We start from the raw sequence: 20,695 nt of genomic DNA on the forward strand, positions 1-20,695 counted from the left end.
ACGCCATTCTCAGCTCCTCATTGGCCAGACAAGCAGCATTTCGTCAAAAGCATATAGTCCTTATGAATGACTAACAGTAATGAAGCATTCCATCGCAATAAAAAGAGCAACTTGTTAATTTTGTTCCACATTAGTTAGCCATGGTTACTTCAGACAAGCTTTGACATGTCCCAGTAATTCTGCTGTTTGATCTAATTGCATACGTTCACAGTCATCTCACTTTTTATTATGATTCATCAGAGTGAAAGGGAATATAAATATGAAACGAGATGGAAACACATCTCACACACACATAAATACTCACTCATAAATTCTACGTCCAGTAATCACTTGTCCTGTACATACACATGCTTAGCATGTTAACTTAAAAAGATAAAATCAAAAATAGTTATATTATTCACCGTAGTATTCAGTGCATACAAAATGTCATTTTCTAATGTGTTGAATAACATAACATTACAGCAGCTTAAGGTATCATCGAAAACCTGACGAGGTCATCCAAAACTCTAATAGCTGACTGTAGAAACTGTAGAACTGGCTGGATAAATAATATTTGGTCCAAGACATCTGGAACAAAGTTCAGAGAGGAAGGTGTCTTGTCTTGTAGTGGAGTCAAGTCAGCTTGAGTTCTACTCAGTCTAGAACAATTAATTGGTGTTCCCACAAATTAATAAAATAAAAACCTGTTGTGTCACAAGTACAGGTACATTGGAATTATTGTCTTTCTTGTAATTCTTGTACTTGTAACATGCACAGGTACATTGGAATTCTTGTCATCACCTACTGCAGCATCCACTGAAGAGTTGGCAATGACACGAATAGTGAATACGCTCACGAAAAGTAACAAGTATTCTATCACTAAGGCACCAGTAACATTTAGGGTAGGAGTGACATACATCATCAACGTGGTTGTTGACATACCCCGCCCAAATCCTTAATGTGAATTCACTCAAACAATGGTCAAACAGTCCCTCTAAACCTGCCAGCCTCCTCAACTTTGACGTCATCGAGTTAGAGCGGGAGAGCCATCCTCTCTAATCACGTCTAATCGCCGCTGCTGTCACTTCGTTGCCTCCGGCTTCTAATGTGCGTCAGCAAAGCAGCTTTTGGTCGCTCTCCACCTCAGAACGCTCAGTATAAACGGTAACTTGCGTCTAGACTACTCCCATACACAGGTCATATGTCCGGATCCCCCTCCAGCTTTGTGAGATTGGTGGCGGTGCCCATGAACATGCTGCGTCCCCTCTCTAGGCGGCTCTTCTTGTCTGTCAAACGGAAGGCCTCCATGAACTCGTCGATGTCGATGTTGCCGTCCTGGTTCACGTCGATGCTGATGGCAAGGTCGGCGATGGCCTCGTCAGTGATCTCCATCTTCAGGTAGACGCTCAGCAGTTTCCATGTCTGCCGGAAGTCCTCCATAGTGATGAAGCCTGTGGGAGGTTGGGGGGGGGGGTTGAAGAGCGGTGGAGAGCAAGAGGAAGAAGGGTTGAGAGCAAGAGTGAGAGAGAGTGGGGGGGGGGGTCAGGGGAAGACACCCAGCAGGGGGGGGTGTGGTTGGGGGAAGACACCCAGCAGGGGGGGGGGTGGTCGGGGGAAGACACCCAGCGGGGGGGGGGGGTGGTTGGGGGAAGACACCCAGCAGGGGGGGGTGTGGTCGGGGGAAGACACCCAACAGGGGGGGGGGGGGGGGGTGTTCGGGGGAAGACACCCAGCAGATCAGTGGGTTAATCCTCCTCTGAACTCGAGTCAGCCACCACCTGCTGCTTATGTTGACGTGCGGGCAGACAGCTTTCCTCCATAGTCGCCATGCATCTCAGACACGTACACACTGAACACGGGTCTAGCACAGGGTACACCCAAATAGGTACAATCAAATAAATAACACATTTTGAATCAAAATGACTAACCTGAGTTATCTGTGTCCACTATCCTGAAGATGGTCTCAAGTGTGGAGCGATGTCGGTACATTGTCTGCAGCAAACTCTTCTCAATGTGCTATAAGAGGACAGTTGTCTATGAACACCTTTGTCTTAAGTTGAAAAAAGCACTCATTCATGCATAGGGCAGCACCCATACTGCATACGAATGTAACAGACATGCATAAGGGCAGACAATCTGTAGGTAAATGGCTGAGCTAGGGTTATGTCCTAATGCTTTTAAATGGGAATCCTTCCTTGATCTCTCCCCCAACACAGCTTCTCTCCTGATAGCTGATGTAAGGAGACACTGTGAGGCACTACACCATTATGTTACATTAGCAAAAGATTCAGTCTAAAACAGTGAGGGTTGGACATCAAGACTATAATTACCTCCATGCTTGGCTCTTTTATGGAGAGTTCTTGGAACCAGTCATAATAGTTCAACATGCCGTCTTGGATCTTACAGGTGACAAGCTGAGAACGCATCATCCTCCAGGGCAGGCCCAGGTGCATCACACTCTCCATAGCATTGGCCCAGTCATTCAGAGACACAAGACCTGGGTTAGAGAGAATGGAGAGACAGAGAAAGTGAGAGAAAGAGGGGGAAGCGAGAGGGAGAGCAGATCCAGGTCTAGGGAAGGTGAGTCACAACAACTGGATTGAGACCAGAAAAGACCGGGAAAGACCAGGAAAGACGTTCAAGGCCAAGAAAGAGGAATCAGAGCCCAGTTTGGCTCAATGGGAAATCACAAAGCACCAAACACAATGAGGGGAGGTTGAATTTCTCAAAGCAACACATTCTATCTCATGAGAACATAATGAAGACAATGAAAGGGTGTTGCTCAAAGGAAATAAAACACATAGTTTTAACATGGCACACCTGTGTTTTCTATGTCATACTCTTGGAAGGCACAGATGAGGTCTGATTTGTGTGAAAACAACTGCTCCTGTAGAACCTTGAGGGCCGAATGCTCCGTCTGACGCACACTGTCGACAAAACGGTAAAAACTCAGTCAGCCTCTGTTTATAATATCTATGTATTTATCTGTACTGTATTCATGATCCAAAATGTTCAGTTGCAGTCTCCTTTTCAGTAGTGACCAAAGATAGCAGCAACCCTGCATACTAAGGTCAGACCCATTACATAAGTCAGAAGTGTTTTGCTTTGCTATCAACAAAGACATTTCCATGCTAGATTTTCCAGTTGAATCAAGGACATTCTTGACAAAATGGTAAATTGTTCAACTTTGTTGTTTTTACCTTTGCATTACAGAGATTTCTCGCGTCATGCTGTTGGCCTGGTACTGAATCAGATAAGGCACAAGGTCTGGTCCCAGTTTGACGTAGGCCCCCCTGTTACTGCCCTTCTCATAGTAGTTAGAGGCAGAAAACAGGGTGAGGACCTGCAAGGACGCAAACAATTACAAATTGGCAGACTGTTGATTGAGGCTCACTTTAAGCAAGAAACCTTTCACCGGGTATCTCCAAATCATCCTAAACCTTGTTTTTGACTCAGAGAGTTGTCCTCATACATAATCAGACATACACACTAAAGTAGAGGCATTGGCCATATCAGCAGGGCATACTGCATTGGCATAATAAAAAGGATTTAGCATTTAAACGACATAATAGCCACTTTATTAGTAAGTCACTGTTCTCAGTCCCTCCAGAAAATACAGAGATCCCATGACGACAGGCTGCAGCCACGGCCATCGTACAGCATCTACTACCCAAACCCTCAGTGGCTCTCACCCGGCGACCGTGGCAGAACTCATAACCCTCCTGCTTGCATTCATGCGAGCGGATGATAAGCTGCAGTCTGTGTCGGTTCAGGAAGTCCTCCGTCACGTCCGGCCCCCAGTAGCAGCCCCCGCCTCTCACCTCGTTGGGCATGCAGCCATCTTGGGGCATGGGGTCACTCCACAACAGGTCCAGGATCTATGGGGGCATTCAATAAGAAAAACGGTTGTGGGTGTGGGATTTGTGTCTCGCACTCTTGGCCAAACGCAGTTCTAAATCAGATATACACAATACACACCTGACGCCAGAGGGCAGAGGTGAGAAGATGTAAAACATTTAGCCCAAACCACTGAGTTAGAGTGCAGAGAACGAAACACACCTAGTTGGCATGGCTTTGTCAGTCACAGACATTTTCTAAAATGGACATGATTACAATGAAGATTAGAAAACAGAATTCCTGTACTGCTCAGTTCTATACATACAGAAGCACCAGAGGACCTCTAGTGGTGCCAGCCAGGCAATCTTAGGCCATCAAGATAATTTTGCCGTGAGTGTATTGAACCCTGATCTCCTGCTTACCAAGCATCTATCATTTGACCATTTATAATTTACCTCCACCCCAAATGCAACACATGGGCTTGTTTTAGGCAGAGCAGGACTGGTATAAGGCCATGGTTCCAAACCACCTCTGCAACACATGATCTTCTGCCTCACCCACTCCATTATCCAGACATTCACCTGTTTCCACTCGTTGGCGGTCTCTGGTTTGTCAGCATCCTGAGAGGAGTTGGAGGACACAGACTCAAACTGCTTCTGTGTCTGACTGAACCCGGACTTGGTGAATTGCAACTGGCGCCGCCGCACCTCAAGCTCCTCCTCCTCCGTCCGGATGAGCCTGAGGTTCTGGAGCGAGCGGCGCTGGGAGCTGTTGCGCTCAGCTGAGGGTTTAGGATTGGTGAAGGAGAGGCGTCGCTGGTTGTCCTTGGCAGACCACGTTTCATCCTCCATGTCAGAGTCCATGGACGACAGGCTCTGGGACCTTGTCTTAGGAGGCCTCAGGGTCGACATGTACTGGACGGGAAGGATCAGAGAATGTGATGTGACCAGCACACAGAAGAGACAGAGACTTTTGAAAAGAAACTCTGAAGATAGTGACATAAAACTTTATCACTATAAGCCCGATTTAATGCTCTTTCTTATTTGTTCAACTGTAAGCATGCATAGAACAGCAGACATAATTAAAATCATGATAAAAATCATAATAAAATACATTTTTATTATACAGGAAAAGGAATGCCTTTAAGACTAGTTTTACAATGAAGGAAGCATATTTTAAGTTCTCATGAGTCTGTATGAGTTTGTATTATTGGAGAATAGGTGTTTCTTCACCTTGTGTCTTTCCATCTTGGCTATGAAACAGAGGTCTGTGGTGTCAGAGATGCCTCCATGTAGGACCAAAACTTTCTGGTCGATAACTGTTGCCAGGGGCAACCAGCTGAAGATCTTGTGGATCAGCTTCAGAATCCGTTTGCCATGCAGCTGAGGGAAGGTTACAAAGGAGAGAAATCACACAAACATCAGCATTCCTTGTGGTGCAGAACATAAACTAGAAATGGTGCTCAGAGAGCACAGACCTCCACCCCTGAATGCTTTTTGAGTCTCTGTGAACGGTAAAATTGAATGGGATCTAAATCGTGGACACCCCTCGGGTAAAAGTCAGCAGGGGGCAATGCGGTGCACTCCGGGCTATCCCCCGACACATCACAGTCCAAACCCCGTGTCTCTAGCACCCCCACACTGGGAGCTGCCTTTGTTCTAACTTTTATTTTCATTCATGGATCTGTCCGGTGATTCAGATCTGCTCCAAAATTGAATGGGTTCTAAGGAGGCCCATGATACACCCCTCCACCGAGTTTCATAAAAATCTGTTTGGTAGTTTGCGTAATCATAGTCCAAAAAATGAATGGAGGTGAAGGGCAAGTCCGGCTGTGTTTGGGCGGCCCCTGGACCCGACCTGTGATTCGGATCTGCTCCAAAATGTTATGGGTTCTAAGTTGGACCATGCTACCCCCTTCCACTAAGTGTCGTGAAAATCAGTCCAGTTGTTTTTGCGTAATCCTGCTAACAGACAAACGCATGCACGCATAAACAAGTGTCCACACACTCATGTCCTGTAGCTGGAGCGGAGGTTAAAAAAAACAACACTTGTTTTGATGAATGAAGAATGCGGATGGATTTTGAGGCCACAGAATAGGCAAACAAATCACAAGGGACAAAAGAATCTGCGACACCTGATCATTTTCATTAGACTATGTTAAGCATGGCTTAGATCCTTAGATCCTGAGCAGTAAAATAGCAGAAAATAGATCCTGATCTCAATGGACCCTCTGCATAAATAAAGGTTAAATAAAATAGAAATAAAAATAGAATAAGCAAAGGACGATACAATTACGGATGAGAATCTTAAAATGCCAATCACAGAGGATTCGAATCTGTCTTAAAGGCCCAGGCTGATTCAATCTGATTCATATCTGATTCACTACAGTATGTACAGGGCCATCCACACACAGATCTGGATGTGAGGTCCTAATGACCTCATTATCTTCTTAGTTACATATAGAAGAGTGGCCAACATTGTAGACTCTAAAGCTTACTGCTGGCTATGAGCCACAGCCAACTGGAGTTTATGGTGTGATTCCTAAGGGACCACTGACGAAGCTGATAAGGACAGAGATTGCCCTGCTGACAGTTTGATAAGATAAGGATAAGGAGTTAAAACCGTATTGCAAACAAAGGGAACACATTCACTTACAGTTAAAAGCCTTCATGGAACTGACATAAAGCATACCTTGTATTTCCCCAAAACCTCCTTTGTGAAGCCATACCTACACAAGAGTTGAAGAGACAGCAATCAAATAACACATCTAATCTAAGGGTTTATACATCTGACTTAAGTCTGAACAATTGAATTCACTCGTCTATATACTCTATGACGGTACCTCAGATTGACAATGTGGTCTTCGTGGTTTCCTCTGTTGAGGTGGACGTCATTTGGATAGACCAGCAGGAATGAGAACAGGATGAGGAGAATCTCGATGGAGTCTTTACCTCGGTCTACAAAGTCTCCATTGAACACGTATGGCCTCTCCAAGGATGGCATTCCGTTCTAAAGGATAAACAACAAAAGACAAACATATTCCATCCTGCTTCTGTGCTGTTGTGAGGTGACAAGAAACTGTTCTGTGTAATTCAAGATGGTGGCAAGTAATTATAATCAGATGAATAACTAGAAATGTTGTTCGGAGAGCGCAGACTTCCGCCCCTGAATGCATTTCGTGGCTCTATGCATGCCAAAATTGAATGGGTTCTAAATTGACCCATGCTACACCCCTCCACCGAGTTTCATGAAAAGCAGTGTGGTAGCTTTTGTGTAATCCTAGTCCAAAAAATGAATGGAGGTGAATGGCCGTCCGGGCTGTGTTTGGGCAGCTTGTGGACCCACCCATGATTCGCTGGGGCAGAGGTAAAAATGACTGGAGGTGGATGGATGGCTGGATTTGGTCGGCTCTGTGGCACCTCCTCAGGTCACAGCCGGTGGGGGGCAATGCGGTGCACTCCAGGCTCTCCCCCCACACATCCCAGTCCAAACCCTGTGTCTCTAGCACCTCCACACAGGTACAGTAGCTGGCTTCGTTCTAAGTTTTGTTTTCATTTGTGGATCTGGCGTGTGATTTGGATCTCCTCCAAAATGTAATGGGTTCTGAGGTGTTCCATGATATACCCCTCCACCGATTTTCCAGAAAATTGGTCAGGAAGTTTTTGCATAATCATAGTCCCAAAAATGAATGGAGAATGGCCGACCGGGCTGTGTTTGGGCTGCCCGTGGACCCGACCCGTGGTTCAGATCTGCTCTGAAATTTAATGGGTGATAAGTTGGCCTCTGCTCCACCCCTCCACCGAGTTTCATGAAAATCGGTCAGGTACTTTTTGTGTAATGGTGTTTCAAAAAATGAATGGAGGTGAACACCGGCTGTGTTTGGGCAGCCAGTGGACCCGCAATCGGTTCTAAGTTGAATCATGCTACACCTTTCTACCGAGTTTTGTGAAAATCGGTCCAATAGTTTTTGCGTAATCCTACTAAGAAACGTACGCACAAACGCACGTCACCAAAAACATTACCTCTCGCCCTGCGCTGTCGCTGGGGGGGAGGTAATAACCAGATGATGGCTTACCTTGTAGAATATCAACAGCAGGTCCTCCAGTTGCCCATGTAAATCACCTTGGATGAAATGATACAAGGTCAATACACTAATGAATCAATGAATTAAACACTAAACTCTGCATAAATATCTAATAAAATACACTAATTACGCATATCGTATCTCCAGCACAAATACAAAGAGATCATTGCTTACTCACCACAAATGGTAATTTCTTTGCTGTTGCAGGTAGAGATTCTGTTGATATTCGGCAGCTTTCGGAACAGCTTCCATACCTCCAGGAGGAGTTGGAGAACATACCGAGAGTGGAGCTGCTACTGGGAGAAATGTTTATTTACACTGTGGAGTGGAGCCACAGGAGCACAAATTCCACCATGCCAATTCCAGCACCTTAGTCTACTCATATTAACAGAGAGACGTTATTGCAAGGCACAGTACTGTACAATAAGTAAGTGGATCACACCCATGCAGGCTACATACAGACATAGGGGCACCTACTCTCTTGTTCCTGAAGGCATCCACAAGGCCGGCCACCTGGTTCACGTCCAGAGGGAAGGTGAGGTGGGGTCCTGAATAGATTTCTGGTACAACAATGTTCTTGTAGCAGAAATGCCGTTCCCACTCCACATCCCGACACACCTCGTTCTCCCGGAATATGTGACAGATTAGGTTCCCTGTGAAGGAAGGACCACAGGTTAGTGTATTTCTAAGGGCAATTCATAGTGTATTCCTATTCCTTCATTACTTTTGATTGTATTGTATATAGGATTGCATTGCACAGGATCATATTATATTTGCCTGCTCGCTACTGTATTGTATTTTGAACTGTCCTGTATTGTCCTTGCACCTTGTTTATTTGTCTTCTCTTTATTGTTATGCACCAACAGTCCAAAACAAATGCCTTGTACTGTATGTGTGCAAACCTACCTGGCCAGAGTAAATCTGATTCAGATTCTTCAGGAGATGTGGATTATAACAACATAGTTAGCCTACACACAAGATATGCCAAAGGGGGTAGTCTTACGTTCAGTGCTAGATGGTGTGAAATTGTCCATGAGGTAGCCAAGGAAATTGTAGAGCTGCATAGAGAAGATGAGAGAGATGAAATGTCTATAACAGTTCTACGATTCAATTTAAAGAAAAAAAATCTCGTCTCACCTTGATCTGAGCCTGCTCCCCAGAGTATTCAATAGACTGGAAGATGTTCCAGACGTATCGACGCCTCATCTCCAGACGAGCCACATACTGCCTGTACCAGCGCTGGATCAGCACCGCAGCCTTCATGGCTGTCGGATGGAGGAGAAAATAAACTTTAATACACAGTAGACCTAGATATAGATGGGTGAGCATTTTGATCTATATCCATGGCTACAGTGTTGGAGAGTGAGGACTAGCATTGGACAATGCCAAACTAAGATCTACAACCTTGACCCAGAATGACTCCCTGTGACTTACAGTATCATATGGTAGACCTCATGTATCTAGCCCATCAACAAGGTCAAACACAACACAGAAAGGAAACACTTACTTACCTGTGATGGCTGCAGGTTGTGCTGCAAGAAAGAGAAAAAAAAACATTGCACAAAACATTTCAGCTGATAAGTGAAATTTCAAATTTTCACTTAACAGCTGAGGCTCTGAGGCAGGTGAAGTTAATGTATGTTTACCATGGACAACCTTGAGATATTAAGCACTAGCCATGAGGTTTTGTGTGTTTCTCATACTGTTTCTATGTTCATTATAGGGTAATACTAAAACATGTATTTACCTGGAACAATTGTACCTTCCATTGGTCATTTGAAGGAAAATAAATAAAATATGGTTATATCACCAGTTCATACTGTGCAGATGCAGTCCATAAACTGCTTTCAGGAAAGGGATTTGGTAACAATTCAACATCAACAGTGTATCCTATCTCCATAAACAGTTTTTAAAGAAAGCCTGTGACTTAATTTTGGATTATATCAAGACGCCATGACAAAAGCTCTTAACTCTCAATCTGAGTTGTGGATCCCACTTGATCTATCTATAAATGAATAATGAGGTTTCTGAACAGTTTAAAAATCCTTTATGAATCCTTTACAACTCCATCCGTTATGTGGCGTGTTACACATCAGTCTAAAGTGATTAGCGCCTAGATAAAGAGCCAGTGAGGAACCCCGAGGCTGTCAGTTACCTTTGTCTGGCTTCTGGTTGATGAACTGGCTGGTCTTTGTGACACCACTTCCCATGGCTGTTCCTGTGTCATGTGTACAGTTTAGAGTTAACACATCATCACAATAATATTCTGGAATTGCTGGACAACAGACCATAGTATGAACCAAACCCCAATACGCAAGAACAAATCTTTTCTGAGAAGAAGGAGAGCAGAAGTGTGACGTTCATAATCTCGTTAACTTCCGGCTTTCCCATGACCTCGCTGATTGCCCCTAATCCACTGCAGACAGTACTGTCTGTTTCTGTGAGAGCTACATTACTGACTGTTTCTGTGAGAGCTACATTACTGACTGTTTCTGTGAGAGCTACATTACTGCCTGTTTCTATGAGAGCTACATTACTGACCGTTTCTGTGAGAGCTACATTACTGACTGTTTCTATGAGAGCTGGACTGTCGGTTTCTACGAGCCTATGAAAATATATTTTCAAATATTTCTACATCAGCCTTTTTGGTCAGAAAGGATATTTGTCTTTTATGATTTGAAGGCTTCCACACACACATACACCAAGGGACCACGTTTGATTACCGTTTTGTGTCATTGTCTCATGACTGGATTTGGGTTTCTGATGTCACTGTCGTTCTAAAGAGAGCTGGGTGGCTTTATACGTATATAATATCAGAGCAAAATGAACTATACAGTGCACTGCATGAGTTCTAACATTTCTCTCCTCCTACCAAAGTACCATCATTACTGGTTTGCTCCATCATCACTACCCACAATTTGACATAGAAAATCATAGTTTATACTCAATGTATTAGCATTCATCATTTATTGATGAATATTATATTGCTCAAATGATCTTGATAAACTTATATTAAGTTAGCTGACCACTGGAATTCTAGGCCATTATTGTAACACTGCCAATAGCTGTGATAGAGAAGGTCCAGAGCCTGAGCCTACCTGATCACAACAAGTTCCCAAGTCCTTAGGGTGAGACTGGCTGGTCTCAGTGTGTATTCCATAAGCATTTGCTCCTTTGCATTTCCCACTAACCAAAGGTATCTCAAGTCAGAGTTTGGAAACACTGGTCCACATCCTGCATTCTAAAACAGTGGATGGTAGCACTCTCCTCTTGATTCAGATGCCACTGTCTACATAATGTCTCTGCTAGTCCGTATGGCTCAGTTCTCTCTGGTTCTGGCGTGGTTTGTTTAGTCTTTTGGGTGACTTTATCACATCACGAAGGCAGTGGGGTCCTAGTGGATTAGCTTGGCTAATGACTTGATGCGGCTATACTGTTCTTTATATAGGAAGGAGGCGTACTGCACTCCCATGGGCTATACATACCATGACTTAAAGGATGAGTGTTTGTTTGTGTGTTTATTTATGTGTGTTCAGCCTATATGTGTGTGTGATTTCAGGAGAGGGGCAGCTGACCAACAGGTTGTTTATCTCAGGCAGATTCAGTTAATGAGCCAGGCAGTGTTTCTGATACTAAACTAGGTGGAGGATGTGGCATTGCATAATATTCACATAAATAAATAGGATCCTACCCCTGATTTGGTTTGTGTCACTTGTCTCCTGGAGCCCCTATACAGGTGGCCCCTCGTCAGCTCTCCACTAAGGGTTTAATTATCAAATCCAAACTTGACTTTATTAAATAATTGATTAACAGGGTAAGCAAAAGCAAAACATGAACCAGAAAGGGTGCTCATAGAGCACAGGCCTCCGGCCATGAATGCATTTTATTGGTGTAACCGAGTTGGAGTGGTTAAACTCACCCCTCTGTCCATCCCATCTGGACACTGCGCCAGTCCCCTTCTTCTTGGGACTGCGGTGGACGGCACAGAGCCTGACAAAGATGGTCTCAATCAGGTGGCAGCAGTCTGGCCACTGGGTAAGTGGGGCAGTGGGGGCGTGACTCTTCACACTCTCCACCCCTGGAGTGAACTCCTGCGTGAACTCCTGCCTCTTCTTAGGAGACCTGAAACTCCCCGTGTCCAGCCTGCTCTGGTGTCTGGCAGCGAACAGCACCCCCTGCTTGTCATAGTCCAGCAGGTTCTGCCACACCTAAGCAGAGAGAAAACACAACAGCACATGAGAAAACGTGCAAGTGTGAACAGACAGGGCACAGAGTGAAAGTAGCAAGATAATAAATGTTCCTGACCTGCTGGTTGGTTCGGGCCAGAGAGGTCTGGTTCCTCAACTCCACCTGATACTCTGCCAAGTCATCAACTCTGTCCATGCCTGGTTCACCAGAAGTCCTCCACAGCCTGAAAAAAAACAGAGATAGGCAACAACTTGAGGATAGTGAAGTGGGACAAAACGCTGATACAGTGATATTGTTTCTTTACACATTATTTTACATACCTTCATAGCCAGGGAGGAGGAGAGGGGTTCGGAGGAGGGACCAGGCCGGGAGGAGACAGGGAAGCTCGGGTCATCGAGGAGACTTGACCCTGTAAGGTCAGGTGATCTCCCTCAAAGCCCTCGGCTTCTTCCTTGCCCTCATCCACATCCTCCAGCATGTCTTCTGTCTACTCTGAGTCGGTGTTCAGGAGATGTGGGGCTGTCCAGTCTGACTCAACAGGTAGTCAACACCAAGCAGCTCTCCTATGAAAAGGAACAGACACACCCTTGCGCGTGTGCACACACACACACACACACACACACACACACACACACACACACACACACACATACACATACACACATACATGATTAGTTGTATTCAAAGTTCATTCATTACCTGGTATTACATTCATGAATCTATTTATTCTATACCATTTGATTCTAACATCAGAGTTATACAGTAATACTGTGTTATGAGTGTACGGTTTGCTTTGACAATGGGAATGATACAAATAAAGCCTGATTGAACTTAAGTTAGAACACTGAAAATTCACAAACCAAAAGTATTATGTAGTCAGATATCAAATAAACATACCAGTGTATTTGGCAGGTGGGCTGGAATTCTTCGGGCCTCTCTCTTGGGTCTGACCACACAGGCCTCGAGAGACTGCATCCTTTTACCCATATGAGCCTCAGGTCTGACCTCACGGGCTTCAGGGGACTGCATTCTTTAGACACTCTCTCTCTCTCTCTCTCTCTCTCTCTCTCTCTCTCTCTCTCTCTGTCTTGTTGCAAATCACTTCCACTTCCACTTCCACTTCTTGAGGTTTGATCAAGGGGACCATGTTTGAATCATCAAACTTCAGTGTTTTGGTTGCATATTGCAGAATTACAGTATATCTTGCTTTCCTGCTATAGAACTGCACACAGCCGTGGAGATGCTTTAAAACACTTATAAACACTGCGCAACTTGAATGCATCGCGAAAAGTGGGCGTACACGGAAATGTTTTATGCCGCGGCTGTGAAACCGGCCTTTTCGAATCCAGCTCCTTATATTATACCTCCATGGTTTTAGACCCTACACCCTAATCAAGGGAACTACATTCAGCTGTGAGGGGACTACAAAACGGAGTGCACTCGGTGACTGAGTGCGAGTGGGGGGAGGGACTGGATTCAGAAAGGGCAGCACGCTACCATCACCATGATCTTTACTACATGCTAGCTTTTATTTTGGTTGTCGTTGAGTCACGATACCAGCACGCGCCAAGCATTGTTGTAGGAGGGACTGCACTCTTGGTTTTTTTCCTAATGAGCTGGCTTTTCTTTAGCTAGTTATTCGAAAGAAACGAGATTGCAAAACACAAGCAGGTGAGCCATTACCTGTTCATATCTAACTCAGGCTGCTTATCACTTCCAGATGATGAAACCATTGGCAATGGATATATAATCATAAAAGATTATCTAACGTGCATGAAATAATCTACCATAAGCTTCTTCCTTTTTTAAGTTAAAATTCCAATGAAAGTCTGACAGTCCCTACTGAGCCACATTGAGACTATGACTGAACTCTTATTTCTCTCTTTAGCCTACTTAAATCCGTGAGCCAGGACTCCAAATTTGGGCCACCGTTGCCATCTGGGGGGAATAATTCTCAGTGATTTTTTGCAAGGTTTATTTATAACCCCATGTCAAAACACTTTTCAAAACTAGAATAGAAAATTAAAACTGATGGTTCTCTCTTATTATTGACCCCTTCTCTTGGTGGGATTATTCCTCACACTATATGTTTTTCTGAAAAGTTGTTTAAAATTAGCATCTCTACAAATGTTACCTATTGCTGGCAGTGGCAACACAGTGACTTCACAGTATATACTGTAAGATGTACTCCTGTTTTCATGAAAGACACAAAAGTTTCCTCTGTACATAACCTAAAGAATGAATGCCAAATGTATTATTACTCTAAGTATGAGGCATAGCATAACCTTTGTATCACCATCTAGGCTTCATCCACACACTAATATATTTGAGAGGGAAGTTTGGAGAGCCAATTCCAACAAGATCATAGATAAAACTTCATATCAGATCAATTTGTAGACAGGAGAGGACTGTGACTCCTTGGCCATTCCATTCATCTGATATGAGTTAAAGATAGTGCTCATATCTCCACACCAAATCAACTATGGCTCATTTCCCTCTTTTGACACAAGCGAAGGCACGCATAGCTGCGTGCTTGGCTGACATCTCGGAGTAGATGAGGACACAGACTGACGTGTAGACTGAGAACCAAGCAAGCACCTCAAAGAATGTGGAAAGTTTGGATGAAGATGTGGAAGACTAGATTATTATGATAATTAGGTTATGATGAAAGTATGGAAAACAAAATATCTCTTTTTCAAGAGTGACCTGATACCCTTATACACAGCTCGTCGTCACTGTAAATGAGGGAAACCTCAGTGCCTTACGAGTTCAAATAATGGTTTGAAGTGAAAATATGTCCATACAAACTGGTATAATTGAGGAATTACAGCGTGTAATTATCTGATCTTATCAGGAACCTGATATTTTGTAAACGTTTTATTTTATTTCTAATAGCATATCCTTCAGTAACAATATGAAAAATTGATAAAACTTGGGGGGGGTTATTGACTTTTCCAAAATAAACAACAGACAAATATTTGTCTAAAAATAAAAAGATACACTCCGCTACAATTGGGCAGTGTACTGCAAGTCCCACCAATGACACAGTTTTCAATGTAGATTTTTTTTAACAATGTTTGATGAAAAGTGCTTTAACTCAGCTATCATTGTGACAAATGTCAATGTTGTGGAATCACTGGTTAAAAAAAAGCCACTATGTTGAATATATGTATTGTCCTTTATACTGGCCACTTTTCAGAAATGTTTATTTTAGGGTGGTATTATAAAATGCATGGTTGCACACATAAATGTACCACTGGTGCAATGCTATAATATATTTTCTAACTGTAGAGATGTACTGTATACCTTGCCAATAGTCACTATGAGCATTTTTCCCCTCAGATGGCAACGACCAACCCTATTGGTTCACAGACTATTAGGCTCTCATCAGCGTCTTTGAATCAATGCCTTCAGGAGAAAACAAAACTCATATTGAAGATGTATTGGTGTGCTTTGAGTATCACTTGTGCCTATTAGAAGACAGGAGAGTGGAGACCAATTTAAACGGTGTCCCCAGATAGTTTGTTAGTAGATACATGATGAAGTGGTGCAAAGTACAGGTCCTTATTTGACTTGTCCTTATGAATCGCTATAAACAAATATCAATTTAAACACCTTGGTCATATCAGGTCTATGGTCTCTCAGTACACTGCCTATGGACATTTACAGCAGTTGATTTGTCTATTTGCCCTATGGCATATTTAAAGGACTTGCCCAATTGAATCTAATGCAATTCCTCAATTATTTCATGATTCAGTAGTTAGTAGCTTAGTTACGTAAGCATTTTTCAGAGCTTGAGGATGAAGATAGCAGTGCTGGGAGCTACAGGCCAGACGGGCCAGTACCTGGTCAGCCAGGCCCTTCAGCAGGGACACACAGTCACTGCCATAGTCAGGAACCCTGGGAAACTCGCAGTGCATCATGAGAACCTGAAGGTACGTGTCTGGAAGTTGGCTGCTCGGCTGTTCAATGGCAAAGTGTGTGTTATTCCCTTGTTATTTCATTTAAAATGAGCAGATAAAAGATCTAGAGTTCATTTCAAGTGTGGTACTTCCATTTGGAATCTGTTATTGGCAATTCTCAATATGAAATCCACCTATCAGTGAAGCAAGCCATCATCAGGCTGAAAAATCTAAACAAACTCCATCCATCCATCGTTATCCGCTTATCTGAAGCCCGGTCTTGGAGGCAGCAGTTCCAGCAGGGGGCCCCAGACATCCCTTTCCCTAGCAGCATCAACCAGCTCTGCCTGGAGGTTCTTTAGCCGCTCACAGGCCAGTGCGGAGATGTAATCCCACCAGCCTCCTCACAGCTGGACATGCCTGGAACACCTCCCTAGGGAGGCGCCCAGGAGGCATCCTCATTAGATGCCCGAACCACCTCAACTGGCTCCTTTCGACGCAAAGAAGCAGCGGCTCTTCTCTGTGTCCCTCACAGATGACTGAACTTCTCACCCAATCTCTAAGGGAGACACCAGCCACCTTCCTGAGAAAAGTAATCTCAGCCGCTTGTATCCTTGATCTTGTTCTTTCGGTCATGACCCATCCTTCATGACCATAGGTGAGAGTAGGAACAAAGATAGACCGGTAGTTCGAGAGCTTTGCATTTTTGCTCAGCTCTCTTTTCGTCACAACAGTGCGGCAAAGCGATTGCAGAACCGCTCCTGCTACTCCGATTCTCTGGCCAAATTCCCGCTCCATAGTCCCCTTACTCGTGAACAAGACCCCCCACCAATGTAAACCATTGGTGAGCCTCAAAAACAGGAAGATCAGATTAGAGTTTGCTAAAGCATCTAAAAAAGACTGCAGTTCTGGAACAACATCCTATAAACAGATGAGACAAAGATCAAGAGAAGAGTATGGAGAAGGGAAGGAACTGCTCATGATCCAAAGCATACCACCTCATCAGTGAAGCATGATGGTAGTAGTGGTGTGGCGTGGGCATGTATGGCTGTCAATAGAACTGGTTCCATTGTATTTATTGATGATGTGAATACTGGCAAAAGCAGCAGGATGAATTGTTTCGGGCAATATTATCTTCTTATATTAAGCCATATTGATAGCTTCTTGTCTTTGAAATCGAGAGTTTAACATGTTTTTGAAAGATTTTTCAAGGTGCCCACCCACATCCATTGTATGACCAAAACGGTGGTGGAGCAATTTGACTTTCTCAAAAGTGCTAGTTTTGTCAACGTTTTGATCGGAACCATTGTATATGATCATAAGTAACCTTAAAAACAGGGCTAAACATACATTTTCCCTTTACTACTCCTTTAAGTTTAAACTACCTATCTTTCCCTACAGGCTAATCCACTGCACTGCCTTGAACCTTAACCTCACACACACTGTAAAAGTTAAAATGTTCCTTCTGTCAGGTGGTTGAGGGTGATATTTTCTCAGAAGACAGCCTCAAGCCTCACTTTCAAGGACAGGATGCCATTTTCTCCTGCCTGGGCTTTGCTCCGTCCTTCCTCTACGGGGTCACTGGCTACACCCTCTCCATGAGGGCTGCCCTCAACGCCATGCGGGAGGCCCGGGTCAACCGCATCATAACCATGACCTCATGGTACACTGAGCGTATGTAACAACCAAACTTCACCTTTCGGCAGTTATGGATCTGTTGTCATCGTCCTCACTTACTTTGTTGGTTGTTTGTAATGTGTACTAGAGCGAAAACTACAACCTACTGTAACCCTTATGTTTATACTTCTCACATCCAGCTAACTCTGGCACACAGTCGTCATACTTTATCCGGTTCCTCCTCTTGCCATTTATCCGAAGTATACTTACTAACATGTTTGAAATGGAGCACCACCTAAAGAAGACTGAGGACATCAACTGGACTGTTGTTCGCCCCCCTGGTCTCAAAAATCTATCTGCCACAGGTGAGACACACAGTGAGTTTCTTTTGGAGTTTGAGATTGTTGCATTAATTGCATTAATTGATTAGGACAGCTTACCTACAGTACCTACAGTAAATGTCTCCATTTTCACACAGTACAGTATGGTGCAGTTGTCTATACATAATCATTTTGCATTATAAGAGTCATAGAGATAGAATATGTCCTCTCAGGTGTATAGGTAGCCTGGCCTTTGAGCTCCTGTTTACATTCAGCTCATTGTCAGCAAAGTCTAGGTATATTTCAGTTGTCCCTGCACTTTTATGTCTGAGGACCAGATAAAATTGACCTTTGACCCAATGAAAATGACATCAATAACACTATGTTTCCCACCATCTCAGCTAAAGAGTTCCTCACCCATGAGGGCTACTTTGTCCCCGACTCCAGCGGACTCCCAGTTGGAAGTTCTGTATGCAGGGGTGATGTTGCTCGCTTCATGCTCTCACTGCTCAACAGTAATGCCTGGTTCAAGAAGGGTGTTGCCATCACGACCAAATGAGTCATGCCTTCTTTTGCTAATTGTGTACACAACTATCTCACTCAGTTAAGGTCCAGGTATCTACAGTAAACTACAAGTTGATGCTGCTATCTGAAAACTGTGAAGATGATTAACTTGACAATTGAGTGCCCCCATCAGCTTTGCTTAATTGACATAGCAGCGTGTGTTATTGAAGCTAACTGTTTTGTTTCATATGAATATCTTTTGTCAAGTTTTTCCGTCTCTACAGAAGATTTTTGAAGAGGTTTATAGCTCAGGGTTTTTTTCATTCTTTTAAGTAATTGAATGGGGTTGATAAGCAAATGCTAATGGTGCACAAATGAAGGGATTCAGGTTTATTGTTCAAATAATTTTGGGAGAGTGACCAGATTTTGACCACGCCAGATTTTGGAGAATAACCAGACAACTACCCAGTCAGGATGTTTCTTGCAAGCTCCTAGGGGAGACTTGCAATGCAATGACTGATCTGCTTTTGCCATCAGCAACCTTTCCCCTCTAAATAAATTGTGAAATTTCAACCATTTCCCAATCTATCTAATTGCATCTACAGTGTATCTACTGTATACGAGCAATGAGTTACAGTAGGTGTCTGACTCACTGGCTTTTTTCAGTGAGACACAAAGCCAATTTGTTTCAGGGTTGTAATCTCTGACCTTTGAATTTCTAGCAGTCTTCTCTGACATTACCCGACATCCAACACTAGCATGGAATGGCAATCTGTTACAGTCTCCTATATCCAGCACTAGTTCAAACCCAACATGCAGCCACTCATCTAAAGCATAAAAGCTGCCATGTGTTTGATCCAGCTCACAAATCCTGCATAGAGAGCACTGAATACAAGTATGAAATCAAGAGAGCATTCTTTGGGTTGACTGAGCTGAAACTCTTGCTATCTAGGCTAGTAGGGCGTGATGTCAGACAGAGGGTTGATGGTTTATAAGAGGAACAGTTCACTTTCTCCTCACCCGCTAACACACAGCTCAGTCGGAGTAGATCCTAGTAAGAATGCCACCGGATCTCTGATGGTAATGTGCGTTGCAGTGTAGAATGCCTAGTTTCACAGTGGTCCCTCTGCTGTATTTGGACCCGTCCTGGTATTTTCTTCTAATCAGATCAATCAAAGAAATGCATTCCACCCAGCAGCATGACAGGGTCTACTGACTCTCATACCTAAAAGTCACAGGTTGTTGATTATCATAGGGATCACTGTGGTCGTGTGTGTGTGTGTGTGTGTGTGTGTGTGTGTGAGAGAGAGAGATAAAAATCCCTCATTCTCTCTCTCTCGCTAACCCTGTTTGGGTTGAGGCTCCCTTCAGCTGTCTCACTTACAGTAGCAGCACGCAGCTGTTTGGTGATCTACAGTATGCATGTGCTCTGCAGATGACCTGCTGTGCAATATGAATACACTGTATGTTCCCCTGGTGCTTGGTTGCAGTGTTACTTAATACTGTACATGCTTTTTCCACACCCCTGCAGGGATATGTATCCTAGCTTATATTACAGGGATTCACCCATCTCCTAATTGACCTTACTGGTGAATTTAATAATTAAAGGGTCAACTGTGAAACAAGATGATTTACAACACATATATTACAGTGGGTTAATACAGAAATGTATTGATTGTGCTAGCTTGTTACTTTGGAAGGCATGTGGGAGGAACAAGTGGGTCAGGAGGACCAGGGAAAGATATTAGAAAATATATAATTTACTTATGAATAAATATGGTAGGCTAAATGTACTGCACTTATATTTTATCAAAAGCGCTTTACAATGGCCTCTCATTCACCCCAATGGCAGCAGCCTGCTCGCTAGCCTGCTCATTGGGAGCAATTTGGGTTTCAGTGTCTTGCCCAAGGACCCTTCAACATGTGGACAGGAGCAGCCGGGATTCGAACCGCCAACCCTATGACCCTATGATCTTTGGACGACCCGGTCTACCACTGGGCCACAGCCGCCCCGACATTTGTCAGTCCCCAGAGTCACTGCCATCATTACCTGACGTGCAGTCGAAATAGCTGCTCAAGTGAAAGAAGACCGACACAATGATGTATTAGAGCTGTTTGTTGGTTCATTCGTTTGTTCTTCAGCAGGATCACACAAAAACTACCAGACCGATTGTCATAAAACTATATATATATATAGTCTTGTATATATACAAGGCTCTGGAACACATGCACTTTAATTGTTACTTTGGGTAGGGTATAAATTA

At 43.7% G+C, this 20,695-nt stretch overlaps 2 protein-coding genes across 2 annotated transcripts; one reads left to right on the forward strand and one right to left on the reverse strand.

The window, feature by feature from the left end:
• Window positions 1–1,176: 1,176 nt before the first annotated feature.
• On the reverse strand, window positions 1,177–9,163 carry ppef2a (protein phosphatase with EF-hand domain 2a; the record flags this gene model as incomplete). Its single annotated transcript, XM_084457462.1, has 15 exons — window positions 1,177–1,430; window positions 1,908–1,995; window positions 2,310–2,476; window positions 2,800–2,906; window positions 3,180–3,322; window positions 3,672–3,857; window positions 4,374–4,730; window positions 5,049–5,198; window positions 6,508–6,544; window positions 6,659–6,825; window positions 7,892–7,938; window positions 8,079–8,193; window positions 8,378–8,553; window positions 8,904–8,958; window positions 9,038–9,163. 15 exons carry the CDS (start codon window positions 9,161–9,163, stop codon window positions 1,177–1,179), a joined length of 2,175 nt encoding a protein of 724 aa, XP_084313588.1.
• A 6,725-nt stretch (window positions 9,164–15,888) lies between these two features.
• Window positions 15,889–18,486, forward strand: LOC311324775 (uncharacterized protein YwnB-like; the record flags this gene model as incomplete). Its single annotated transcript, XM_084457368.1, has 4 exons — window positions 15,889–16,023; window positions 17,463–17,664; window positions 17,808–17,972; window positions 18,329–18,486. 4 exons carry the CDS (start codon window positions 15,889–15,891, stop codon window positions 18,484–18,486), a joined length of 660 nt encoding a protein of 219 aa, XP_084313494.1.
• Window positions 18,487–20,695: the final 2,209 nt, after the last annotated feature.

Source organism: Borostomias antarcticus (assembly GCF_949987555.1).
Source record: "Borostomias antarcticus genome assembly, chromosome: 23".
NCBI lineage: Eukaryota > Metazoa > Chordata > Actinopteri > Stomiiformes > Stomiidae > Borostomias > Borostomias antarcticus.